General features: G+C 40.7%; 2 protein-coding genes across 5 annotated transcripts; one reads left to right on the top strand and one right to left on the bottom strand.

Annotated features, from left to right (window-relative positions):
* Positions 1-52: 52 nt before the first annotated feature.
* LOC140507280 (uncharacterized) lies at positions 53-26562 on the top strand. 4 transcript variants are annotated; one of them, XM_072615404.1, is made up of 4 exons: positions 53-150; positions 6993-7068; positions 19822-19867; positions 20343-26562. In XM_072615404.1, exons 3-4 carry the CDS (start codon positions 19837-19839, stop codon positions 26240-26242), a joined length of 5931 nt encoding a protein of 1976 aa, XP_072471505.1. In that variant the 5' UTR covers positions 53-150; positions 6993-7068; positions 19822-19836; the 3' UTR covers positions 26243-26562. The 4 variants fall into 4 exon arrangements, with proteins under 4 accessions (XP_072471505.1, XP_072471503.1, XP_072471506.1 ...); XM_072615402.1 differs by having other exon boundaries at positions 6993-8264; XM_072615405.1 differs by lacking the exons at positions 53-150; positions 6993-7068 and adding exons at positions 15960-16170; positions 16875-16942.
* LOC140507281 (uncharacterized) lies at positions 716-6100 on the bottom strand. Its single transcript, XM_072615406.1, has 3 exons — positions 5211-6100; positions 5035-5084; positions 716-4323 (listed from the first exon to the last, which is right to left on the bottom strand). Exons 2-3 carry the CDS (start codon positions 5063-5065, stop codon positions 1427-1429), a joined length of 2928 nt encoding a protein of 975 aa, XP_072471507.1. The 5' UTR covers positions 5066-5084; positions 5211-6100; the 3' UTR covers positions 716-1426.
* Positions 26563-27594: the final 1032 nt, after the last annotated feature.

Genomic DNA, 27594 nt, shown 5'->3' with positions numbered 1-27594 from the left:
GACCTGTTCTCTATTGTCATCTGCCTGAGTCATAATCATCTCCTTCCCTACTCACCTATCTAGTTTACTGCTCTGCTAGCTGCTCAAGAGTAGGATTTGGTCCTGCTCTCAACCAAAATCATGAAATCACCACTGCTTATTCTGTGATGGGTAAGTTTCCATGAAAACAAATTTCACATATGTTAGGGGACAAAGATCCAGATGGCAAAGAACCTCTATGTGTTCTGGGACCATAATAGTTGAAGAATTCCATATTTTCCCAGCTGCTGCTTTTTTCGTTGGATATCTCCAGGGGGTGAGGAGTTAGAAGGAATGTCACATTTAAATCTGATAATCTCTAGCTTCATCCTGTAAACCATTCTGAAAACCATTTAGACACTGTATCTAAGAGGTGTTCCATGTCTGATAATAAAAAATTGTTTTTAGGTTGTACTCAATCAATTACAGATGACTTCAGAATCCTAAAAGGAACTTCTGGACTAGACTTTTAAGGGTCTGCAGGTAGACAGGAAGTAGCATCTCATGAAGTAAACAGGTTTTCTCTATATAATAAGAATTAATGGTACCAGGTCTGAGAGAGGGAAGTAGTTGTATCACCATTTTGGGGAGAAAACAGTAAGAAAAATGATTCATCAATAAGGATCCATACAACAATAAAGATTCCTTTCTATATTCTACTTCCCATTAAAAAATGCTTCCACTAATTCCAACTCTTTTATTTTATTTCTATGGTAGAGATGAGCATAGAGTTCTCAGAGACTGTGCCTGATCTGGCATGACCTACATCAGGCTGGAAAGATTTTCAGTGTGATTTACCCACAGATGTGGCATATGCCAGGAAGAGCTCTTCAGTGTCTGGATAACTTCATCATCAGAAAGTTCTAAGCCAGAAGACAGTTTGGGGTTGCTGGTATTTTTTTTTTCACCTAAATAGAAGGCAATGAGGACCGTCCACCATTAAAGTTTACCAATTTGTAATGTGTTGCTTGAGGAAATGCTGCCACTGATGATATCATGGATCTTACAAAATATTAAAAGAATGATGGGTATTATGAGTGGGTTTGGGAAAAGAAAGGGTCATAATAAAGAAATAGGAGAGGGAAGGGTGTCCCCTTTACTAAACCTTATGGGGGAAGTAGGGGAGGAAGAGAAAGTAGAGATCATGGCTTTTCCATCCCATGTAGCTCTCTCCAGGCTGAATGCAATCTAACTGAAAGCTAGAACATGATTATGAGAGAGAATCAAGAGAAGATAGAGTGCCTTCCCTCTGCATGCCCAGGAAGGGGTTCCTAATGGTCTATGTCACAAGTAAAAGGACAGGCTCAATGCTCCCTGTTTAACTACATAAACTATTAAGTGAGACAAGAAATCAGACATCGGTTTCAAATGCACACAAGGGACTAATTACTTTTAAAGAAAAGGATGGTTAACAATTTTTCATTTGACTTTCAAATTTCTCAAGAAGAGATTTGAAACCCTTTGCAAGTGGCTTCAACTTCTCTGCATCATCTTCGTGTTCCATGAGCATCTCATCTATGCATGGTGGCAGTTGATGTCTGGGTGATTTTTTCTCTGATGGTTGCCAATCTTTGTCAAGAATCAAGTCAAACAAGGAGACTTTGGGGCATTCCCAGGGCTCAGTCTCTGAGGATGAGGATGAAGGATGAAGCCGGCTAACTTCGGGGCATTCACTGGGCTCATCATCGAAGGATGAGGATGAACGGTAAATCCGGGTGACTTTGGGACATCCACAGGGCTCAGTGTCTGAAGATGATGGTACATCTTTTGAATGGCGTGATGGCCAATACATCTCATACTCAGGGAATAACATACTGAAAAAGGAGAAGGGTTTTTTCTTGGGCACTTGTAGGACAAATTTCACACCCATTTCTTCAGAATCTGGCAAAGGCATAGGTATGGCGAACAACTCTGTTTCAGAAAGATGATTTATTCCCTCAGCATGAGGACAGCCATTGGGGATCCAGGAGGCACATTCTAAGCAGACTGTGTAACTTAATGACATAGGTTGCCCAGGTCTCTGAGGGGGACTTTCCTTCATCCTCCGCAAAAGAATCTGCTTGCACATATCACTTTTTATTTTCTTCTCAGGAATGGAATTGATGATGGCATTTACAGTTTCAGGAGGCAACGTGCCTCCCTTGGTTGTGTATGGTTTGATGTACTTCAAACGCCATAAGATTTCTTTGTTCTGTACAATCGGTCTCTGATATTGGAGCCTAGACTGAGCCTCATCTTGATAGTCAAAGGTCAATGCCTCCTTAGCCTGGCGGTAGTCATTGCTGGTTGAACTATATTTTTGGTCCCTGGGATCAGATGAAGAAGTAACACTCTCTTTGGGGTTGAATTGAGGTAAAATATGTTTAATCTGATCCTCCAGATCTATAGGAGGCAAGTCTTGGGTGGTGGTGGACTTTGATTCAACCTCAGCCAGTTTGTTAAAGCTAGGTGGATGTGAGACCTGGTCATCTGGCCTCAATGACATCTTAACCCAATGGTCTGAGTCAGAAGGAAGTGTGACCCAGGCCTTGTCATCTGGTGCAGGCTCAGACTGGTGGTCCAGGATGGGTAGAAATATGGCCTGGTCATTTGGAGATAGGACATGAGAGTCAGGTTTTAGTTCATGTGTTGACTGATTGTCCAGTTCCAACAATGCCTGGAAGTCTAGCCCAATAATAGACTCAGCTGGTTGTTCAGAAAAGATTGATGGAGGGAGCCAGGAATGAGGATATATTGGTGCTTTAACATATTGGTCAAAGCCAAATGGATCCCTGGACCTATGATCGCCAGCTATTAATGAGGATTTATCCAACAAGCCAGGACTAGGTGTAGACTCTGTTAAGAGGGACAATACTGTTACAGCTGGTGTTTTGGAGACAGATGCTGCCTCAAGCACATTGCTCTGCCTCATTGAGCTTGAGTCCTGGTGTCGTTGACCCCTGGAAACTTCATACCAATAATAGAGTTCCCTGGGATCTGTGGCCTGATTATTTAGGCCTGGTGGAATCTCACCACTCTGATTACATTCTGGTAGAGGTATTATGATTGGATGGACAGGATGTGGTGATGGCCCAAATGTGTCCTTGACCTTGTAGTCAGGGCCTGCTGAAGCCTCAGCTACATAGTCAGCCCATATGGTCTGGGGCATGGAGGTCTCCCAGATTTTCAGAGGTAGAGAAGGAACAGATTTTGCTCTGACCTGGGGCATGAAGTCTGGTGAAGGTCTAGCATTTAGCCTGGTCTGGTGATTGGGATGTAATATACTCTTATTTGGGGGCCATTGTATGTATGTATTTGTGCCTCTACTGACAAATTTGGCAAATGATGATGGTACACGCATGTGTCTGGACTTATTGTTAGAGTTTAGAGAAAATGTAACTGTTTCTGAAGGTGTGAGAATAGGTAGTTCTTCCTTTGAAAGTGGGGATTTTAATAGTAGGGGGGTTCCAGGGTGGGGTTGGACTATTGGTTCAAGTTGGTCTGATGTTTTTTCTGACTCTGTGACATTGGAATTGTCTTTAGGAGTAGTTGGCTCAATAATAACATCTTTGGGCCAAAGGTCCAATCCTCCTAACAAGGCATTTGCGATCTTGAGCTGGCGCGTAGAACTACGATGAACTGCTTTGTGATTCTCATTTGTTGACATTGATGAGGAATTGGTCTGGGAGTGAAAAGGTGGTAAGAGTTCATTCATTGTCTTGGAGCTCTTTTGTTTTATGGATAGTGGAGCCCCTCCAACCTGATGGTTAGAGGATGCCACAGATCGAGGCTGACGTTTGAGGCATGGTAACTTCTGTTTACCCTGATAATCTCGACCTGGTGAGATATTTGGGAGTGAGTCAGTGCCTGAAGTAGCCCAATGATGATGCTTGAGTTTCATGGAAGTCTTTGATTGATGGACAGGCACAAGAGGAGGTATAACAACTTTCTTGGAGGATGTTGGGTGTTCAGTAGTTACTTTTGTCCTAAAGTCAGGGGAAGAAAAGGTTAATCCAAAGGGTTTGGTGTGGTATTTTTTAGGTAGAAATGTTCTCATCATTCCCTGGTGTTTCAAGTAAGGTAATTGCCCAGTATTTGTGGCTTGACTCTTATACCAAAGTAAGGGTACAGGCATAGATGTAGTTTTGTGAGAATAATGAAGTGGTAATTGGATGGAGCTGAGCTGGCCATTGAGGCTGATCATACTCCCAGTTCTGGGAAGGTAGTCCTCTTCCCATGGTGGTGCTATCCGATGAGGTGGACATGGCAACAGCAATGAATTGTTCTGGTTTTGGAAGTCTTTTGTAGAAGGCTGCACCAAGGATGCTAAAGAAAAAGGAAAAATGTATGAGGCTAATGAAAATACTACACAGAAAGAATGAATGGGAAGAGCTAAGGTATGTGCAGCTCCCTGAGAAATAGCCTGGGAAAGCACCCAGAGTAAAAGACTTGGGAGTCTAGACTACTTGGATTTAAATCCTGCCTCTGACACGTACAACTTGTGCAACTCTGAGAAAGTCATTAAATCTCTCTCGGTCTCAGTCTCAACTAGAAAATAAGGGGGCTGGACTTTGAGGTCCTTTTCCAGTGCAAAATTTGCTATAACCCCGTGATTTCTAGTAGTAGAAGAAGTGACCAAGATCAAACCACAGTCTCATTTGCATTTGTATGGAACCTTGACAGTTTCACATATGAAAGTTCCCATATGTATTGCTGTTCAATTGAGTCCATAGAAGAACCAAGGCATGGAAGACAGACAGGATCATTCCCATTTGACAGATGAGAAAAAGAGATCCCAAGTCTTTATTTGTACTTGGAAAGAGTCATACAACTAGTAAAAGTGGTGAAGCCAAGAATCAAACCTGGGAAATTAAGGTGACTTGCCCAAGCTATGTATATGACTGGAATGTGACATAGGAAGGACTAGAACCCAATTCTTTAGATTTCCAGACCAGTTAATTCCTTTCACTGTGCCAAGCTAGGTGGGAATGATTATCACAAATAGCAGTCCATTTGAAATATAAACAAAGTTCTCACCTTTTGGAAATAACCTCTGTTTTTTCCCCATTGGTCCTCTGAAGAATTTCCTTGAGAAAATAATGTTAGTAAAAAAGTATAAAGTATTCCAGGTTCTAGTGACTTCTTAATAAAGGACACCAGTCAAATGACTGCCTATATTTAAAGCTATGGGCCAGAAAATTTGTTGAACTTACCTCCTAGTCAGTCATTGCCCTCTGGGTCCTTGTATTTCTCCATTCCCCACCTACCTTCTCCCCCAACTCCAAAACACAATCCTTACACTTTTTATTAAAAACTAATCTAAATGAAGGAACTTTTTTAAAAAAACCACCTTATTTGAATGAAATGTGATCAACTGAGAGATGAATAAAACATATCCTCCTCAGGACATCTGAGCAAAAATAGAAATCAAAAGCTAAAAGAATGAAACTCTTAGGATGGAATTTCAGTTATCACCCAGGGACCTCACATGGCACTTTCTTAGACAAGAGTGGAATACACAAAACAGCTCTAATTAATTTTGGTAAAATAGTACCACAGCTTCAGATACACTGCTGCTCTAACAGAGAGTTTTTTGGTTCTGTCGTCTTAGGTCAAAAAAATGAATCTTGAGAGTGTGAAGGATTTTATATCAGTCTCTTACAAATTAAAAACATAATGAAGCATCATAAAAAAAAAGAGCCAAGAGCTGCTAGCTTCAATCACCTAGAACTCTCTTCCTTATCCCTTCTTCTCAGGTGACCCACATTCCTGATGACCCACACAGACCTGCCCACCCCATTCCAAAGTTGCCTCTCACAGTTAATATTACAAGAAGGATAGAAACCAAGCTATATGAAATGTCCCAAGATCATGACGTTATGCAGGTCCAATCCCTAATAAACTTGGAGGCTCAAGACCTTCCCCAAATGGTGGAGATTAAAAGGATAAATCCTTTCCCCCCCCACCCCCCCCAAACAGAGTTAGAAAATCCCAAATTTGTCTCTTTGGAAAAATCAAGATCCTTCTAAGAGAACTAAATACATCCTGGGGTACAGAGAAAACTAGATCTTCCCCAGACACCAAAAGGTGGACTTGAGGCCAGTGGTCCCAGGCTAGGCAGGGGATCTGAAGTCATCCTGACATCACAGTGCAACAGTTATCCTTTGTCACCTGGCATCACTTGATGTAAGAGAGACTTAATTCGGTGATCATCTTGTCCTGGTAAACAATACACGCAAAATTCCTGGATGTGGAGCTATATATGAAAAACAGAATTTCCCATTTTCTTTACTGATTAGTTGTCCCTCCATTAGTTTTCTCTTCCACACAAGACTCAGTATTAGGATCATAGATTTAGATCTGGAAGGAATCTTAGAAATCACTTAGTGCAGAGTCTTTCCTACCTTAGCCCATTTTATAGATGGGGAAAAGTGAGGCCAAATATATTCCAACCAGAATCTTTTGACACAATATATAACTGCAGTTTTATATGCATATATAGTTTATATATATATGTATATATATATATGTACAGTGTTATATGTGTATATCTAAAACTATAGGTATATATACATAACTTTTAAATGAACTGGGAAACAAAAAAAAAATATGTGACTCACTTTATTGTGATATTTGCTTTATTGCAATGGTTTGGAGCTGAACCCACAAAATCTTGAAGGTATACCTGTATATCACACTCTGTCTTGATGGCTTGGAGAATGAGATCCTGCCTCTCTTCATGCCCAATCTACTATACATAATCTGTGAAGACAGGCACTATGCTTTTTTCATTATTTTATCTGTCATAGTGCCTAGCCCAGTGCCTTGCACATTTAATAAGTAGGCATGAAGCATTTTGTATACAAATAAATGTATGGGCCAGTTACCCTTTCTGCAGGCAAATAAAATCCAGATCTCCACTTTCAAGCCTGCAAAACATCAGTTCAACAGCATGCCAAGGGAGAACACTAAAAGGAACTTCTCTGTCTCCCTAGGTTTGTCTAGCTGATACACAATTACTACAGGAAGTCCAGCAGGAATCCAGAACTCATCATAAAAGTGACTGACGGAGTAAGTAGAAAGGCAGTAATAACTTCAGTAAACAATATATCGTTTCCCTACCTACACTTGTGAATTTCTGGGACCAAAGGTCACATTCAAGAACATTGACACTAAGATAAGCTGCCATCCTGACTATCTCCCAGTCTAAATGTTTCTAACATAAAGAACTCCTTGACACTGGAAAATGCAGCATGGTCATTAATCAGAACCCCTGTGAGGTTAGTGCTTCAGAATATACTCTGGCTTATGCTGTCCATGGGGTTGAGAAGTAATCAAGAAAGCAGCCTTAGAGAAATCCAGTAAGCTCCAAGATTGTGGCCATCAGATCATCAGATCACCACCCCACCCCCAACCGGAATGCCCACTCCAAAAAGTTAACTTATGTAATTCTTTGAAATCTCTTTAAAATTACTTACCATTGGATATGCAAATGAACTCCTCATAATCTTACTGTGTGAGAGCAGTAATAACAGAAAAAATAAGAACAATGCAAGAACAAGATTATGAAAAGAAAGTCAACCAATTGGAAAAAGAGATTCAGAATCTGAAGAAAACAATGCCTTGAAAATTAGAATTGGGCAAGGGGAGACCAGTGAAGTTATAAGAGACCAAGAAATAGTGAAATATGAAGAATGAAAAAGCAGAAGAGAATGTGAACCATCTCATAAGAAAAATAACTGATCAAGAAGGGAAAATATAAGAATAATCAGACTACCTGAAAGCTATGATAAAAAAAGAATGTTGATATGATATTACACCAACAATTAAAAAAAATTGTCCTGAAGCATCAGAACAGAGGGGGACATAGAAATAGAAAAAAAAATCTACCAATGACCACCTGAAAAGGATTATATGGAGAAAACCTATAGGAATATAATAATCAAATACTAAAACCCCCAGTTCAAAAAGAAAATGTTATGAACAAGGGAAAAAAACAATCCAAATATGACAGAGACACCATCAGAATCAGAGAAGACCTAGTAGTGGTGACACTAAAAGACCACAGGTCTTAGAACACTATGTATTGAAGGGCAAAAGAATTAGAGTTGTGACAGAAAATATCATTCCCAGTAAAATTAAACATGATCCAGAATGAAAAACATGGACATTCAATTAATTGCCAGACTTTCAGAATTATGTTGCAAAAAAAGAAAAAACTGAACTCAACAGAAAATTTGACATACAAGATCCAAAAGAAATATAAGGTACATATCAAAGACTAATTACGAGGAACTCAATAAGGACAGACCATTTACTTTTTATATGAAGAAAAGTAAAATATGTATATCTAAGATTGTTATTAAGAACTGTAAGTAAGACCTGAGTTTGATGTGATTCTAGAAAGTAACCATTTAGGAAAAAGTAAAAAGAGTAATTATCTTGCACAAATGAGATGTGAAAAGAAAAACTGAAATAAGAATTAGGTGAGATAGTGGGGTCGGTGCTTCTGGAACCCTACTTTCATTGGGCATGGGTTAAAGAAGGAACGATACATATACATCTAAAAGAGCATAAACATCTTCTAAATTCAGAAAGAAATAAAAGGCTAAAGGGATAGGAAATAGAGAGAGGATATAGGAGGGATTTTTAGAGGGAACTTTACTAACAACAGATCTGGGTGTAAGAGAGAATACACACATTTAAAAGGGAATAAAAGTCTTTTAAGTCTATAAAGAAATAAGAGGGTAAGAGAAGAGGATGGGGGATATAGAAGGGTGTTTAGATTAACAAGAATGGGAGGAAAGGGAAGGGATCTTTGTAGGAGTATGTTAAGTAATAGGATGTCAAAGCAGGTAGAAGCAGAGGAGTCAAGAGGAACAGGAAATAAGAGATATACATACAAATATAAAATAAAGATCAAGAGTAAAATTTGTTAGGGGAAAAGGAGTAGATGTGGTAATCATGATCTCAAACAAAGTTAAGGCTAAAATATATTTAATCAAAAGAGAAAAATAGGGAAACTACACTATATGTCAGTCATATTAATCAATATTATTTTAGACTACTTAAAGTAGATAGTATAAAAGGTCAGAATATTACTGTAGTATAGGAAAAGAGTTGGTGGACTTAGAAAAATATGGACTCAGACTTATGAAAGAAGAGGTTATCTACCCTGAGAGAAAGAGAGAACCAATAAGTATAGTATAGTCTTACATAGATGCACATGAGTGCATGTGTATATGTGAATATGATTATACATATCTAAATATATATGTATGTGTCTCTATGTAACAATATCTTTGTATGTATATGTATGTATGTATATCCATGCTTAATTCTGGCCTTCTTGTGGGAATGAGGGGGAAGAAAAGGGGAAAAAAGAACAAAGTAAAAAGTGCACAGCAGAGAAGAAAAGAAAGCTTACAAAGAAGCAAAAAAAAGATGGACACCTCTGAGCACAATGCAGGGTATTGAATATACAGGCTTTCTAGAAATGTATATTGCTGTGTATTTTGAATCCTCTTTTACATTCTGCTGGGCACATGGCAATACTTTTTCTTTTCTTATTTTGTATTTAAGTTTATGTTTCTTTTTCTTTTCTTATTGTGTATTGAAGCTTTAGAATTTGTTTAAAATAAATTAATAAAAAAATTATTTACCATTGAATATACAAATGAACTTTCCATAATTTTACTGTGTGAGAACACAGTTGCTAATGTCACCTTTGCAGTTTTGGAGGACTTTCCCTCTCTAATTATGCTTTATTTGGTGACATGATCGGTGCTCCCCATTCCTTACCTAACATGTCAACTCTTTACTTTCTCAAAGTACATAAAACTATTGTTCTTATATAAAAAACATTTGGATTAGAGATTTTTAAGAATTTCTTGGACATCCCTTTTAAGATACCTGAAGCTATTTTTGTTACGCAAAGATTGGGAAACCTCTCAAAACAGAGTATTTCCACTTCCAGGCCTCTTCTTATTGGAGGGATCTTTTCAGATACTCATCATTAGCAAGATTTCCATGGAAACCAGATGGGAGTATCCAAAGAATTGAGCTCACCCACTCACCACTTGACCCAGAGGAGGGACCCTTTGGTGGTCCCATTACCTTAGTCACAGTAATTCCATAAATTAATTAGCAATTCACCCCACATGAGGCTAGGACTCTTTCTATTATCAATTTGTTTGTTTTCAGTTTTCTAAAATCACTTCCACATAACTTAGATTTTTCTTCCTCCCTGAGATGGCATGCAATCTTCTACACATACATTTTTATTAAATACATTTTCACCTTAGTCATCATGCATAGAAGAATTAAAGTGAATGGGAGAAACCAAGAAAAAAAATAAAACATAATACAAGAGAAAATGGTCTGCTTCATTCTGCCATCCAGTTCCATAGTTCTTTTTCTGGATGTGGAAGACATTTTATCTCAAGAGTCCATTGGGAATTTTTTTAGGTCCTTGCATTGCTGTGAAGGACTAAGTCTACCAAAAAAAATTCCTTGAACACTATGGTTGTTGCTGTGTACAAAGTTCTCCTGGTTCTGTTCCTTTCACTCAGCATCAGTTCATCTAAGTCCTTCCAGACCTTTCTGAAGTCTTCCTCTTGACCATTTATCAATTGAGGAATGACTTGTATTCTTGTACATTTGACTCAGTTCTCTATATATTTTAGAAGTGAAGCCTTTATCACAGACACTAGTTGCAAAAATTCTTTCCCAGTTTTCTGTTTTCCTCCTAATCTTGGTTGTATTGGCTTTGTTTGTGCAAAAACTTTTCAATTTAATGTAATCAAAATTATCCATTTTGCACTTCACAATGTTCTCTATCTCTTGTTTGGTCAAAAATTTCTCCATTCTCCATAAATCTGATAAATACACTATTCCTTCCTCCCCTAATTTGTTTTTAGTATCAGTCTTTATATCTAGATCATTTTTTTATTCTATATTCTTCTTCCTATCTTGCTGAGCTCAATGCCTGGGGCTCCTAAACACTTAGTAAATCCTTGTTACTTGCCTACATGCTGGAACTTCTCAGTTTTCTGTTAGTTTTTTCTAAAAGAGGGCGCATTAGAGGATTCTAGGAAGATGGTGGAGTAAGTCAGAAAACTAAGCTTTCAAGATTTTCCCCACAAAAGAGATAAAATAGCACTTTAGGGCAAACAAAGTGTGGGCAAAAATAAATGAGAATAGGAGCACAACCAGGGTCTTCCTAGGACAATTTGAGAATATCAGAAGAAAAATCTCAGGACAAAGTTGGGTCCCAGTGAAGAGGAAACACCACCAGGCTAGGGTCCTGGTTAACAGAAAGCGTCAAGCACTGAGGATAGCTGGGTTGGGAGGCTGCCTCAGCCCCTATCTCTGGGATAGGGAGGATCAAGGGAACCTCTGCTGATAAGGAACGGCAGACTCAGCTGTGCTGGGGGGAGGACCCCCCCCAAAAGGAAACAAGCACATGCTTGGTGAGTGCAGAAGCAATGCGACAGAAATTCCCGGATTGTAGACACTCACAGTAGTTGGAGATTTCTCTGGTTCCAGGCTAAAGGGGAGAACTGAAGATCTGGGACAAGAGGCACCATTCCCCATACCCCAGGGGTAGACGTGATTACAAAAATTAAGCTATTACCACAAAAAATGCACAGGCAAAGGAGAGAGAATCCAACCATAGAAAGTTATTATTGGAATGGAGAAGACCTGTATTCATCTTCAGAAGAGGATATTGAAGCAAAGAAATCCTCTTCTACCTCGAAGAGTAACATCACCTTCCCAAAAAGAATTCATAGAAGAACTTAAAAAAAGACTTTAAAAATTAAATGAGAGGGATGGAGGAAAAACTAAAAAAAAAAAAAAAAAAAGAATAATCCAAGAAAAAGAAGATTATGAAAGACAAGTCAGCCAATTAGAAAAGGAGATACAGTATCTTAAGGAAGAAAATGACACCTTGAAAATTAGAATTGGGCAAGGTGAAACCAGCGAAATTATACAAGATCAAGAAATAATTAAACAAAATATGAAGAAGGAAAAAATAGAAGAGATAGTGAAATATCTTATAAGAAAAACAACTGATCTGAAGAAATTATAAGAATAATTCAACTACCTGAAAGTTATGATCAAAAAAATAATCTTGATACAATAATATAAGAAAAAGAATTAAAGAAAATTGTCCTGAAGCATTATAACAAGGTGGGAAAGTAGAAATAGAAAAACATCCATCGAACACCACTTGAAAGAGATCCTATGAGGAAAACTCATAGGAAAATTACAGTCAAATTCCTAAACTCGCAGCTCAAGGACAAAATATTAAAAGCAACAAGAAAAAATCAATTTAAATATGGTGGTGCTACAATTAGAATTACACAAGATCTAGCAGTGGAGATATTATAAGACTGCAGGTCTTGGAACACTATATATCAAAAAGCAAAAGAACTGGGGCTCTGCAGAAAAATTATACCTAGCAAAGTTAAGCATAATCCTGAGTGAAAAAAAATGGATATTTGATCAACTGTCAGACTTTCAAGATTTTGTTTTTTAAAAAACTGAACTTAATAGAAGATTTGACATACAAGAGCTAAGAGAAACATACCAAAGATTGATTACAAAAAGGACAGATTTTTTACTTTTTATATATGTAAAATGTATGTCTAAGATTGTCATTAATAATTAGGTAGTTATTAAGAAAGATTGGGGGAGACCTGAATATATGACTCTAGCCAGTAAAATCTTTTAGGAATAGCTAAAAAGAGTAATTATTTTATACAAAGGAGGTGCAAGACAAAGAATCAACACAGAGGAATTAGATGGGGGAAGAGGACTGGTAGTTCTGGTAAGATACTTTCATCAGGAGTGGGTTTAAGAGGGAACAATACATATATATTTAGAAGAGAACAAAAGTCTTCCAAATTCAGAAGAAATAAAATAGTAAGGGATAGGGAGAGGGGAAAGGACAAGGGAGGGATCTCTTGAGGGGAGGGTAAAGGAATAGGTCAAAGGGGCATATAAAAGGGTGTTGAGATTTTTGGGACTGGGAGGATAAGGGAGGGATGTTGGGGGATGTAAATTAAGTAATAGGAGGGCAAGGTAGAGGGTAGAAGTAAAGGAGAGGAGTCAGGAGTGATAGAGGAAACAAGAGATACACAAACAAAAACAAAGATCAAGAGTAAAATTTGTTAGGGAAAGTATGTGTCTATATATGTATGTATGTATTACATATTTATATAGCAATATAGCCACATTTAACTGCACCCTTGGGGAAGGGAAGGAGGAAGGGTGAAAAAAGAACAAAGTAAGAAGTGCACAGCACAGAACAAAAGAAAATTTACAAGGAAGCAAAGAAAAGGACAGCTCTCAACACAACATGTAGTATTTTTTATACAGGCTTTCTTGAAATGAAAATGTATCATTACATATTTTGAATCCTCTCATGTTCTGCTATACACATGACATGTCTTTTTTTTCTTTTCTTACTTTGTATTTAAGTTCCAATATTTAAGTTTACGGTATTTTTTTTCTTTTCTGTATTTATGTTCTGGTGTTTGAGTCTAAAATAAAATGTTTAAAAATGAGAGAGAGAACTCAGTAATTTTTCCCCCAAACACAAAGGTTTAGTCTCTGTTCCTTTACTTCTTGAGTGAAGAACATTTATGTTCAGGTCAAAAGCATATAAGCATATGGTGTGTTCTCTGGAGCTTAATGGCATCTTTTAGGTGAAAAAAACAAAGCTGATCCAAGAAACAACACACCAGTTTCTCTTGTGGTAGGACTTTGAAGCCACATGTAATCTCTGGATCTCATGAGCTTGAAAGGGAGCAAAAACAGAACAATCAAAACATCACACACACACACACACACACACACGCACATACACACACATGCACACACACGCACATACACACACATGCACACACATGCATGCACACAGACAGACACGCACATGCACACACACACAGACACACACACAGACACACACACATACACACACACACACACACACACACACACACACACACCGTCAATCTTCACTATCCCCTTTTCATCTCCCAACACTCTACATTTCACCATGGTCTACAGAGCCCCACCCTTCTCTTTCATCCTCTAAGTAGTCTTATTAGATAGTCACTGGTTTAACACACTGCCTGAAACTTGCCCAACAGAAGGGGAGAGACCAAGTTCCTGGATGACATCTGGAAGGCAAATGACCTCTTCTTAGAGCTACCACCAAGTCCCGACCTTCACAGTTCATGTTATATCTATCATCCTCATGAAATGAAGACCATAGATGAATTCAGACCCGAATATTTATGGTCATTATATTAGCAATTAGCAAACATTAGTTTCTGGTTTGGAGCTTCTGACATTGTAATGAGGTCATTAGATGCTCGTAGTAACTGTGAGTCTCCTCTAACCTAAAGAGGGCCACGTATTCTCAACAAGAATAAATTCCTCCTATATCCAAAGAGTTGATGACTAGGCTCAGGCTTCCAAGAAATCCAAGAGATAATGAACACTTGCAAACTTTTCTTTTAGTGCTATGACTTTATAGAAAAGGGTTTTGTGGACTTAACAGTGACTAGCTCTTAACCAATTTGGTTTTCCTCATCTGTATGAAAAAATAACTTTGGGTTCATTTTTAGGATTGACTTGTTGCACATCTAATTGAGGCAATGTAACAGTCAATAAATTGATATTAAGCGTTATGAATCTTGTGTTATTTGTACTGACATTTGTCTCAAAGACAAACCAAGTCAACAAGGATTTATTACTTGCTTACTATGGTCCAGGCACTATGCCCAGCACTGGTAATACAAATAAAAAATCTGTAAGCTCCTTGTGGGGCCAGGGACTTTTGTTGGCCTTTTTTTCTATGTCAATGCTTACTTAGCATAGTGTCTGGTACATAGTAGGGGCATAATAAATGCCAATTAATTGGCATTTATGAGCAAAAAGACAGTCTCTACCTTCAAGGAATTTGTATCCTAGAGGGAGAGGACAACACACAAAAGGAAGTTGAAAAGTGGGAGGGAGGGCTTCCTGGGGGTAGGAGGCATGATGAAAAAACCTGGAGGATCCAGAATGGAACCCAGAGAGGAGTAAAGACATGGCTGGCATGAGCACCTCCTTTAAAATGAAGGTCCTAGGGGGAAATAACTAAGCAATGGAAGGGACTACAAGAGTGGCACATATTTCTAGTTTGTGATGTCCAAGGGCAGAGGGAAATTCCAAGGTAAAGAGACTGCTGTAGAAAGATAGGCAGAGTCCAGAGAGTCAAGAGTGGACCCCAAAGAGGAATGAAGGAATTAAGTGTGAAAAAGTGCTGACAAGGTCCTGTAATTGTACATCCTCAAGAAATAAGAAACAATGATGAGGATGGTAATAGGGATAATAATAGCTTCTATTGTTAGTATGCTATTATTGCTTTACTACAATTATTCTATTAAAAATTTTGCCATTTTTCAAAAAAAATAATTAAAAAACATTTTCTGAAAAAAGTCACACTGAGTGAGGCAGGTTCATATCACCTCATCTTCTACCACCTCCGCTTTAAAGACTCCCAATAACTCTGCTCTATAAACCATTTGAATATCTATAAAATTCTTCTTGTCCACTCATGACACTTGTTCTCAAGAGTAAAGTTCATTGAGACTACAACTTTGTGCTTGCCAGAAGTTACTAAGAACTCAGCAGAATGGTCAGGTCAGTGGAAAGTTAAGGTGAAGCTTGGGGTGGGTAGAAGTATTGAATAACTGGTGAGAATCAATATGAAATTGAATGCTTAGTACACCTTCCAGACTGGGCTGCTTGTGTTCAGTGCAAAGGACTCAAGATCTCTGAATTCCTTGCCCCCAACCACCCATCCCAATGGCTGGTCCCCAAAATAAGAGATAAAAAAAGAGACAACTGGGCTTTGTGATGTCACCATCACCTCACATTCCCTCTCTAGGAGGGAGTGATCCAAGGCTCAGTTTAACTCTATGCTCCTGAGGAAGCACAACTACTTTTCTCTGCATCCCAGGACACAGTCCTCTTAGTAGAGGGTGCGATTTTTTTGAACTGATTCTACTCTGTTACTGGGGAATGGTTATCTTAGCCTTTCCCTCCTAGGTGACTTTGTAGCCACTAAAACCACAAACTGTGTTTGGACTGGTCCATCCCCTGCTCTTCTCACTGGTGAGTGGCTCTGGTAATCAGCTCATAGCCAGGGGAAGCTGGGCAGGAGTGAGAGAATGACATGCCGAATTTCAGTCTGTTCTCAAAAGTGAGAATAGTTCTCAATAACAGCAGCTCTTGGGTACCTACTTCTTCAGTGGTCAAAGGCACTGGGCTAGAGGTTATAGAACAGCTAAAATAGTTTTTAAAAAAATACATATATATTCCTATTCTCCTGGAGCTCGCTATAGAGAGATATGACTTCAGGAGGAACAAAAGAGCTCATACTTCATGCTTTGTCAAGTGGTATAGAGGAAAAAGCATTGCGTTCAAGAGCCTGGTTTGGAATCTCAGCTGTACCATTCCCTGTGTAGGTCATTGTCCTTTGTAATCTATAAAATGGTGAGGATGGAGTGGGAAGGAGCACCTATACTTTATACCTAAGATCTCTTTCAGCCCTACATCTATGATCCTAATACTGAATCTTGTGTGGAAAGGACAGAAGGGAGGACAGAAATTCCATTTTTCACATAATTCCAAGTCAAGACTTACGTGTGTTCTGATTTACCAGAAAAACCCATTTCTAGGACAATGTATTCTTCACATTAATCCTCCCTCCCTTATACCAAGTGATACCAGGTAACAAAGGAAGACTGGTATTCTCTGATCTCAGTTTTCCTACTTGGGCTGTGACCATTGAGTTCAATCCTGTTCTTGGTGTCTAGGAAAGAACCCAGTTTCTCTCTACTTCGGGATATATAGTCGTCTCAGGAGTATCCTTGTTTCTCCAAAGGTACAAATTGATAATTTTTTACTTGCTTTGTATCTCTGGGAGTGACTTATTCTCTCAATCTCCATCCCTTTGGGAAGAAATTCTAAGATCACTGGGGATTAAATTGTCTATTACCTGATCTTAGGATATTTAAAATGGCCTGGTTCCAACTGTAATGGCAAGCAAAATAGGATCCTTTGCAGTTTGTTGCTTTAGTATAATCAAGAAGTATAATGCCTCTATTTGAATGTGATAGAGGAGGAGCTTTCCCCTCCATTGTGGGGCCTGAGAAGATTTGTAAGAAGGTCCACACCTTTTGTTAATGAGGCACTAGTCTTCTAGGGATGTGATGCCCTCTGGCTCTAAAAAATGTATAAAGACTCTGAGGGTGAGGTTTTACTTTGGGACTTAGTTTTGTAATAAGGTTTGAGTGCCAGATGAGGACTCTGGGAAGCCTCTAAGGAGCCCCGCAGCTTTGAGAGCCCAGATGTCATGCTTCCCTCTCTGGTAACTGTGGTCAGATAGTTGGGGTTCAACTATCTATTGAATTCAGGCAGAGGAAGCCATGTCCGTTTATCTTTAATTTCTCTGTATTCTCATTGAAGGTTGGGGTGCTGCTCCCCTGAAATAGGTGAATGATATATGTGCTTGGTCAAAGTAATTGTTGTCCCTCAAAAGTTGCCCGTTCTTTTATGAATGCAGATCAAAAAACTTGTGATAGCAGCTCCCCCTGTGTATGTTGGGGTGTTTACTGTTACACCAATCCTTCATTTCTTGTTGTTCAAACTCTGGTGAAAGGCAACTTTGGGGTGAGTCACTAGAGAAAAGGGAATTAAGAAGAGAGTTCTAGGTGATTAAAGCTTGTGATTCTCAGCTTTCCTATTGTGATGCTTCAGTTTAAGGAAAATTCTCTCCACTCTCAAAATTCAATTTAATGTTTTTGAATTGAAAACACTGCACAAGAACATTATTTTATGGAGCAGAAATGTGTCTGAAAATGTTGAACTGTTTTGCCAAAATCAAATACTGCTAGATGGAGCTTGGACAACTTGTAAAATCTGAAGATGTTCTCATCTAAGAAGTTCTGGGAGGGATTGAAAATCCCACCCTGAGAGCTTCATTCTTTTAAGTTAAGGTTTCAATTTCTGCTCAAATGGACTGAGAATCTGACAGAAATAAAGCATAGACCAACATCTCACACTATACACTGAGATAAAGTTCAAAATAGTTGTATGATTTAGACATAGAAGGTGATATCACAAGCATATTAGTGCATCATGGAAGCAATCAACCATCAGATCTATGAATAAGGGAAGAGTCCATGACCAAATGAGAATAAAGATGTTCGTAGGAAATGCAATAAATAATACTAATTGTGAAAAATAGAAAAGGTTTTCCTAAACAAAACGAATATAGCTAAAATTAGAAGAAAAGTAGGAAAATAGGGGGGGAAACTTTATATAGCAAGTTATTCTGATAAAGGTCCTATTTTACAACTATATAGGGAACTAAGCCAAATTTGTAAAAATAAAAGACATTCCCAAATTTGATAAATGGTCAAAGGATATGAACAGGCAATCTTCAGAAGTCAAAGCTGTCAATTGTCATATGAAAACAATGCTCTAAATAATTAGAGAAATGCAAACTAGAACAACTTTGTAAAACCACCATCAGATTTGCTAAGATAACAGGAAAGGAAAGTGACATATGCTGGAGGGGATGTGGGAAAGTAGTTTCATTAATGCACTCTTTTGGAACTGTGAACTAGTCCTGGAAAGCAATTTGGAACCATATCCAAAAAACTATGAAATTATACACATCCTTTGACCATGAAATGTTGCTACTAGGTCTGTACTCCAAAAAGATGAAAGAAGAAAAGGGCTCATATGCACAAAAATTATAGCAGCTCTTTTTGTGGTAGCAAGGAATTGGAAACTGAGCGAATGCCCTTCATTTGGGGAATAACTGAACAATGTGATGGAATTCTACTGTTCTATAAAAAATGATAAAAAGGGTGGTTTCAGAAAGACATAGGAAGATTTATACGACTGATATAAAGCAAAATGAGCAGAATGAAGAGAATGACTTATACAGTAACAGTAACATTGAAAAGATATTCAACTCTGAAAGACTTAGCAGCTCTGATTGACACAATGACCAACCAGACTTCCAAAGGACTTAGGATGAAACACGCTGTCCACCTCCAGAAAGAAAAATGAGGTACTCGTGACTCAGTGTGGATTGAACCGTATTTTCTTCTATTTCATTCTTTTTCATTGCTTTTCCCCCCTCTGGAAATATGACTGATACAAACATTTGTTTTGAATGTCTATACATATCTATAACAGTTTTTCTTTTTCCTCACCTTCTCAATGAGTAGGGGATAAGAGGATGAAGAGAAAAAATTTGGAAATAGAAATTAAATTAAATAGAATTTTTAAAAAATAAATAAAATGTCCTGAGAGACATGTCATATTCTTGTAGTTGATCATAATTCTGTGTAAATGAATTTTTTCATTTTCTTTATTTAGACTAGTTCAAGGGTGGGATCAGTTTTTAAAAACTTGAATCAGTTTTTAATAAAGATGTAAAACTATATTTTGGAGTAGAGGGAGAAAATAAATAGAGAATGGAGAAACGGGAGGACCCAGAGAGCAATAAGGAGTATCAAGAATTTTTCAAAATATGTTGAAGGTTATTCCAAAGGAGAGAAAATATAACAGCTCCACATGAATTAGTAGCGACTTGTAATGGAGATAATAGGAAGTAGGCTGATGAAGAAATCTTCTGGCCCAGAGTAGAACAACCTTTAAAAGACAGTCACATAACCAGGGGCCTTTTTAGGAGTCACTAGAACTAAGAGCATTTGCACTTCTTTACTAACATATTGTTTTTTCAAGGAAATCCTTGGACAGATGGGGAGAAGACACTGGTTATTTCCAAAAGGTGAGAATTTTGCTTTTTTCTTTTTGCTTTTCAAATGGAACCTCTCACATCTTTCTTTGTGAGCTATTTCTTTCCTTCTGAAGATGCCAGGGCAGTCACACAAGATCACATAAATGAGGACTACCCTGCCACCCTCAGAACCAGCCTTACCCAATGAAAAGACCTGGAATCTGGAATCAGAAAACTAGGACTCTTGCCCTGCTTGTATCACTTAGCAGTTTTGTGGTTCCCTTGGGCAAGTCACTTAACTACTTTTCATCTTGGCTCCTTAAGTGTGAGTCCAAAGTCCAGTATTTATAGTAGCTGTATGCAAGCATGTATTCATTACCTTGGTCAAGTCACTGTCTCTATACCTCATTTCATCTTCTGTAAAGTGACAATAACACATACTCTTGGTATAATTGGCCTTCCTAGTCATTCTCTCTGGGAGTAGTATTTTTTTATCCTCATTCACATAGTTTTTCCTTTCCTGCAGCATCCTTGGTTCAGGTCCCTCCGAAAGGCCTCTGTCACCACAGCAAGTCAGTGCTATTGCCATGCCCACCTCACCGCATAGCACCACTGTGGGAAAGAGACCGCCCTCCCAGAGCTGAGATGTCCAAATTCAGTGACCATTCTGGCTCCACACAATTGTCCTATCATTCTTATAGAAGAAGCGAGCCTGCAACCTTACCTTGGCCTAAGCATCCAGATACAAATGCTGTGCCATTGCCGTACCTGAAATACCAAGGTACAACTAAACCATCTCCGCGCCCATGCCATACAGATTCCTCTGTCTTATCTCTGCCTAACCCCAAATCCAGGGAAAGGACAAATATAGTCACATCTTCTAAATGTGTTAAAACTCCACTTCGTCCAAAACACAAAGTGGAGACTCCTGTCGTCCTTGAGCACTTTCCCACAATCTCACGGAGTGGGCACTGTCAAAAGGAGGAGCTGCCACATCTCAGACAGAAGCAGCCAGCTGTCCCATTCCCTGAGCACAGATCTGAGGAGTGGCCACACCTCAAACAGCAGACGTCCCATCTCGAATTCAATCCTCACTACCAGGCTGAAGAACTATCACAGCACAGACAGAAGCTCCTTTCATCACCACCAATCCTCGACTACCAGCTGGAGGCAACATCAGTGATGGAACGTAAGACCAAGGCAATGGGTGAACCATCCACATTCTCTGACTCTCAGGCCAGTGCCAGACCTGCTCCAGTGAGTTCTAGTATCTCCACAGAAGCAGCTCAGAATTGTAAGCACCAAGTCAGAATTCTAACTTTTATGTTAGGTGGGGGAGGAACCACCTTCTTACCCAAATGTCTACTTTTACAATCACCTTGTAAGGACCACAGTTCTAAGACTGCTATCATTTTGGAAAAATTATCAGACCTTGATTATTTGGTCAACAAGGCTTCAAGACATCCTGATCTTGCCTTCAGGGAAACCGCTTTACCTTTCCTCAGCCTCAACCAGCAGTCTGGAACCTGGGCTTCATCTTCATCCTTGCCCAAATACGTCAACAGGAGCACAAGCACAGAAGTCTCCTGGCCTCATTTCAATGCTCTGTTCACAAATATTACATCACCAGATCCCAACCACCAGGCCAGGGTAACCATGAGACAGTCACGAGGCTTCGTACCGAGTACCAGAGCAGCCTCTGATCCTTCCTTATCCCTGGGAACCTGGGGGACCTCTGGGCCCTCCCAAGGCCCTGAAGATGCAACTGAGGCTTCACTAGGCTCTGCTTACAAGGTCAAGGATACCACTGCACCACCACTACATTCTGAGCAAAATGTTAAAATACCTCCCCCAGGAGTTGGTCACTCCAATGAGGTCTCACCAGATTTAAGCCACCAGACAATGGTGGGCCTTGAACAAAGAACTTCACCTTCAGTAGTCTTGAGCAGTGGGTCTACAGCAGCATCTAGATCAAAGACCCAAGTCAAAACACCGTTGTTCCCTCCCTTCAACCTGATTGAATCCCTACCTTGTCCTAGGTTTTTGGGTAAGGATTCACCGACACTAGAGTATGAAGCCCAAGGCCAAGCTGGTGTTGGGCAGCAAGCTGAGGCTCCAGTAGACCCTGATAACCAGGTCACCCCATCACTCTGCCCTGAACAACAAACTCAGGCTATAAGAGGCCCAGGCTGCCAGAATTCAATGACACTAAGCCCCAGTGACCATGTACAATTTCTAAATATTTTTGACCACCAAGAGAAAGAACCACTGGCCCCAGATACCCATGTCAATCATGACTTAGTTGGCCCTCTCTACCAGACTCAGACTATACCAGGCCCACATGAGATCATACCTCCACTAAGTGATAATACCAAGGCCATACCTCCACTCAGTCATGACTGCACAACAGAGCCTGAATCACAGGCTAAGAAGTCCACTCAACCAGCAAGCCCTCTTAAACAAGTAATACCTCAATTATGCCCAGGGAATTGGATGATTTACCCTCAAACCACTGTGGAACAAGTAAGAGAGACTATGTTAGACACAAGTGCCCAGGTCACCCCATATCAAACAGAAGTGGACTTCAGGAAAACAATGCCACAGCATCCAGACCATCAGACCACAACTCCACCATGCCAAGATGATGGTGCAGCACCTTCACAGGGTATAGAATACCAGGTAATAAATCTACCACATCAGGAAGACACTGACACATCTTCACTGGACATAGCCCACCAAGTCATAACTGCACCAGGACAAGATGACAATGAGATACCTTCATTGGGCATAGACCCCCAGGTCATAACTCCACTAGGGAAAGATGACAGTACAACACTTTCACTGGGCACAGAACCCCAGGTCATAAGCCCACCAGGGCAAGATGACAGTGAGACATCTTCATTAGGTATAGACCTTCAGGTCATAAGCCCACCAGACCTTGATGTCACTGAGACACCTTCACTGGGCATAGACCATCAGGTCATAAGCCCACCAGGGCAAGATGATAGTAAGACACCTTCACTGGGCATAGACCACCAGGTCATAAGCCCACCAGGGCAAGATGACAGTGAGACATCTTCACTGGGTATAGACCACCAGGTCATAAGCCCACCAGGGCAAGATGACAGTGAGACACCTTCACTGAGCATAGACCCCCAGGTCATAAGCCCACCAGAGCTTGATGTCACTGAGACACCTTCACTGGGTATAGACCACCAGGTCAAAAGCCCACCAGGGGAAGATGACAGTGAGACACCTTCACTGGGCATGGACCACCAGGTCATAAGCCCACCAGGACGAGATAACAGTGAGACACCTTCACTGAGCATAGACCCCCAGGTCATAAGCCCACCAGGGCAAGATGACAGTGAGACACCTTCACTGAGCATGGACCACCAGGTCATAAGCCCACCAGGACGAGATGACAGTGAGACACCTTCACTGGGCATGGACCACCAGGTCATAAGCCCACCAGGGCAAGATGACAGTGAGACACCTTCACTGGGCATGGACCACCAGGTCATAAGCCCACCAGGGCAAGATGACAGTGAGACACCTTCACTGAGCATGGACCACCAGGTCATAAGCCCACCAGGACGAGATGACAGTGAGACACCTTCACTGGGCATAGGCCACCAAGTCATAAGCTCACCAGGGCAAGATGACAGTGAGACATCTTCACTGGGCATAGGCCACCAAGTCATAAGCTCACCAGGGCAAGATGACAGCGAGACATCTTCACTGGGCATGGACTACCAGGTCATAAACCCACCAGGGCAAGATGACAGTGAGACACCTTCACTGGGCATAGGCCACCAGGTCATAAGCCCACCAGGGCAAGATGACAGTGAGACACCTTCACTGGGCATAGGCCACCAAGTCATAAGCTCACCAGGGCAAGATGACAGTGAGACATCTTCACTGGGCATGGACTACCAGGTCATAAACCCACCAGGGCAAGATGACAGTGAGACACCGTCACTGGGCATAGGCCACCAGGTCATAAGCCCACCAGGACAAGATGACAGTGAGACACCGTCACTGGGCATGGACCACCAGGTCATAAGCCCACCAGGGCAAGATGACAGTGAGACACCTTCACTGGGCATAGGCCACCAGGTCATAAGCCCACCAGGGCAAGATAACAGTGAGACACCTTCACTGGGCGTAGACCACCAGGTCATAAGCCCACCAGGGCAAGATGACAGTGAGACACCTTCACTGGGCATGGGCCACCAGGTCATAAGCTCACCAGGGCAAGATGACAGTGAGACCCCTTCACTGGGCGTGGACCACCAGGTCATAAGGCCACCAGGGCAAGATGATAGTGAGACCCTTTCATTGGGCATAGACCCCCAGGTCATAAGCCCACCAGGGCAAGATGATATTAAGACCCTTTCACTGGGCTTAGACCACCAGGTCATAAGCCCACCAGGGCAAGATGATATTAAGACCCTTTCATTGGGCATAGACCCCCAGGTCATAAGCCCACCAGGGCAATATGATATTAAGACCCTTTCACTGGGCATAGACCATCAGGTCATAAGCCCACCAGGGCAGGATGACATTAAGATCCTTTCACTGGGCACAGATGCCCAGGTCATAAGCCCACCAGGGCAAGATGACAGTGAGACACCTTCACTGGGCATAGGCCACCAGGTCATAAGCCCACCAGGGCAAGATAACAGTGAGACACCTACACTGGGCATAGACCACCAGAACATAATTCCATCATGGCAGGATGACAATGAAACACCTTCACTGGGCACAGATGCTCAGGTCATAAGCCCATCAGGGCAAGATGACAACAGTGAGATAAGTTCACTGGACATAGAGCCCCTGATCATAAGCCCACCATGGCAGGATGACAACAGTGAGACATTTTCACTGGGCATAGACTACCAGGTCATAACTCCACAAGGAAAGGAAGACACCAAGACACTTTCACTGTGCATAGACCACCACGTCACAACTCCACCAGGGCAGAATGACACCAAAACACCTTCACTGGGCGTAAACCACCAGGTCATAACTCCACCAGGGCAGGGTGACAGTGAGACACCTTCACTGGGCAGAGACCACTATGTCACAACTCAACCAGGGCAGGATGACGCCAAAACACCTTCACTGGGCATAAACCTCCAGGTCATAACTCTACCATGGCAGGATGACAACAGTGAGACACCTTTCCCAGGCATAGACAAGCAGGCCATGATGCCACCAAGGCAAGATGAAAGTGAGACACCTTCATTGGATATAGACCACCAGGTCACAACAACACCCTGCCAAGATGATAGTCCAGTTCCTTCACAAGGCATAGACCATGAGGTAACAGCCCTACCTGACTCTGATCACCTCACCATAGCTACACCAAGTCCAAACCTCAAATTAGGGGGTATACTGGAACCCAGTAAGCAGGTCACACCTCTACCTGATCTAGACCATGAAGCAAACATGTCATTGAGACAGGAGTCCCAAAATACAACTTCATTTGGTCATAACAACCAGGTTGAAACTGGATCAGACACCACCAACAACCAGAGTGCACTTCCAACAGGCAAAGATAATCAAGTTATACCTTTTGTCATACCTAAAAAAAAGACTATTCCTTTGTCCACTCTCAGCCACCAGAAGGATGCTCCAACAGGCCATGGCCAAGACCAGGATAAGGCTTCAATGACCTCTTCCCACAGAGATGAGGCTCAGTCTGGGTTCCAGCATCAAACTATAAAAAAGAGAGAAATTCCATGGCATTTGAAGTACATCAAATCATACACCATTGAGGGCACAGACAATATTTCTGCTAGAACTGTGCGTGCCATCATCAATTCCATCCCTGAGGAGAAAATAAAAAGGGACATACGTAAACAAATTCTCTTTAGGCGGATGAAGGAAACTCCTCAGCAGAGGCCTGGTGAATGCATGTCAACCAGTTATTCAATCTGCTTAGAGTGTGCCTCCTGGGTCCCAAATGGCTGTCTCCATGACAAGAGAAAGAAACATCAGTTTGAAGCAGAGATGTTGGTCATACCAATGCCTCTGCCAGACTCTGAAGAGGAAATGGGCTTGAAATTTGTCCTGAGAGTACCCTATAAGCCTTTCTCCTTCTTCCGTCAGCTCTTTCCGGAGCTCAATATACAATGGCCATCATACTATGCACCATACGTTCCATCATTCTCACGCAAACGCACTGTGTCCCATGTGCCTGCAAAGGACAAGTGGTTGGATTATTCAGAAACTGATAATTACCCACATAAAATTAAAACATCTAAAGGTCACCAGCCACTCACAGAAGAGAATCTTTCGATCTTTCCAAGAGAATCAGTCCCCATGAAGAAGGAGAGTCATGAAAAGGAGAAGTCAAAGGGACATGGAAAGGCTTTCAAATCTCTGCTTGAGAAATTCCAAAAGCAAAGGCAAAATTAAATTACCCGTCTTTTTCTTCGGAAATGAGCGTGCACCTTTGAAACTTAAGTCTTATTTTGCGTCTCAGATTTTATGCAGTTAAACAGGGAGACCTTGAGTCTGTCTTTCTCTTCCTGATGTAGTCCAGCATGGGCCCGTTCCTGCACATGCCAAATGAAGAGATGCCATTTTCTCCTTCTTCCCTTTCATACCATATTTTAGGATCCAGTCAGACAGATTACATTCAGATTGAAGGAAGCTCCACAGCACAAAAGACAGGTTCTCTGCCCTCTGTCCCTCTCCCCTTCTACCCCCCCAAAAATAAAGCTCTGTAAAGGTTACACACAGAGTAACAGAATTCATCATTCCCTATTTTAGTATTTCAAAGATTCACAAAATCCATGATATCAGTACCCTCATTTCTTCAAACAACACATTAGAAATGTGGTAAACTTCCATGGTGGCAGCTTCCCATTGCCTTCTACTTAGGCAGGGGAAAAAAACTGACCAAAACAGCAAAGTTGTCTTCTGGTTTACAACTTTTTGTGATGAATCTATGCAGGTGCAGAGGACCTTGTCCTGGAAAGCCCCTGTCTTCAGGGGAAAGCTATTAGGCAACATAGATTATGTGCAGGCAAAACCAGCAACTCTGTAGTAGGTGATAGGTTTCTTATTTGGTATCTAATCCTAATTCCTAAGTGATACTGTGTGGGATGGCTCAGGTCCCTACATAAATCAATTACTCAGAGGCCTCTCAAAGTGATGACAGAAAAGAGATTTATTCGATTCTCGAGAAGCGGGGCTCACCTGTAGGAGTAGGAAAGCCAAAGACAAAGAAAAGGGCAGTGATTTATATAGACCCTAACGCAAGTCCCTCCTCCCCCACTGACCATTATCCTCATTAGCTGAGAATATGATCTTACATTCTAGACACGAAATCTAACCAATTCTTTTTGAAATGAAGACCGAGAAATTATGTGAGTTTTGTCCAATCATTGAGACCCTAATACACTACACAGTTTTATATCCTTATATGGAACTATTCTATTCTAAAAATATTGTAACCTTAAGCCTTTAGGCCTTACTTCACCCCTGGGAGAAGAATTAAAATCTGAGAAGTCTTCACTAAGCCTATCCCACTCAATACTATGAAACATCCAGAAGGTCACCCAGTCCCCCCAGTAAGTACCCATTCCAGAATAACAAGTTCCAATTGTGTCCCATCTTTATGCACTTTCTTACTTAATTTATCCTATATAGCATATTTGTTCCTTGCTCTGGAGGAGGTCAAAGGATCATGGGTTTAGAACTAAAAGGGACCTCACCTGATTCAACCCCCTCCTGGTCAGAACCCATAGACCCAGAATCCTAGG

Source organism: Notamacropus eugenii, chromosome 5 (assembly GCF_028372415.1).
Source record: "Notamacropus eugenii isolate mMacEug1 chromosome 5, mMacEug1.pri_v2, whole genome shotgun sequence".
In the NCBI taxonomy this organism is placed as follows: domain Eukaryota; kingdom Metazoa; phylum Chordata; class Mammalia; order Diprotodontia; family Macropodidae; genus Notamacropus; species Notamacropus eugenii.
Note: the sequence above shows the minus strand (reverse complement) of the source record. Positions and strands in the feature narration are given on the sequence as shown.

Coding starts and splice junctions, on each gene's coding strand:
- LOC140507280 (XM_072615402.1), top strand. CDS start 8,142: ATGATCCAGAATGAAAAACATGGACATTCAATTAATTGCCAGACTTTC. Junction 8,265..19,821: donor AGATCCAAAAGAAATATAAG/GTACATATCAAA, acceptor TGTTTTTTCAAG/GAAATCCTTGGACAGATGGG. Junction 19,868..20,342: donor ACACTGGTTATTTCCAAAAG/GTGAGAATTTTG, acceptor CCTTTCCTGCAG/CATCCTTGGTTCAGGTCCCT.
- LOC140507281 (XM_072615406.1), bottom strand. CDS start 5,065: ATGGGGAAAAAACAGAGGTTATTTCCAAAAG. Junction 4,324..5,034: donor ACAGAGGTTATTTCCAAAAG/GTGAGAACTTTG, acceptor CTTTTTCTTTAG/CATCCTTGGTGCAGCCTTCT.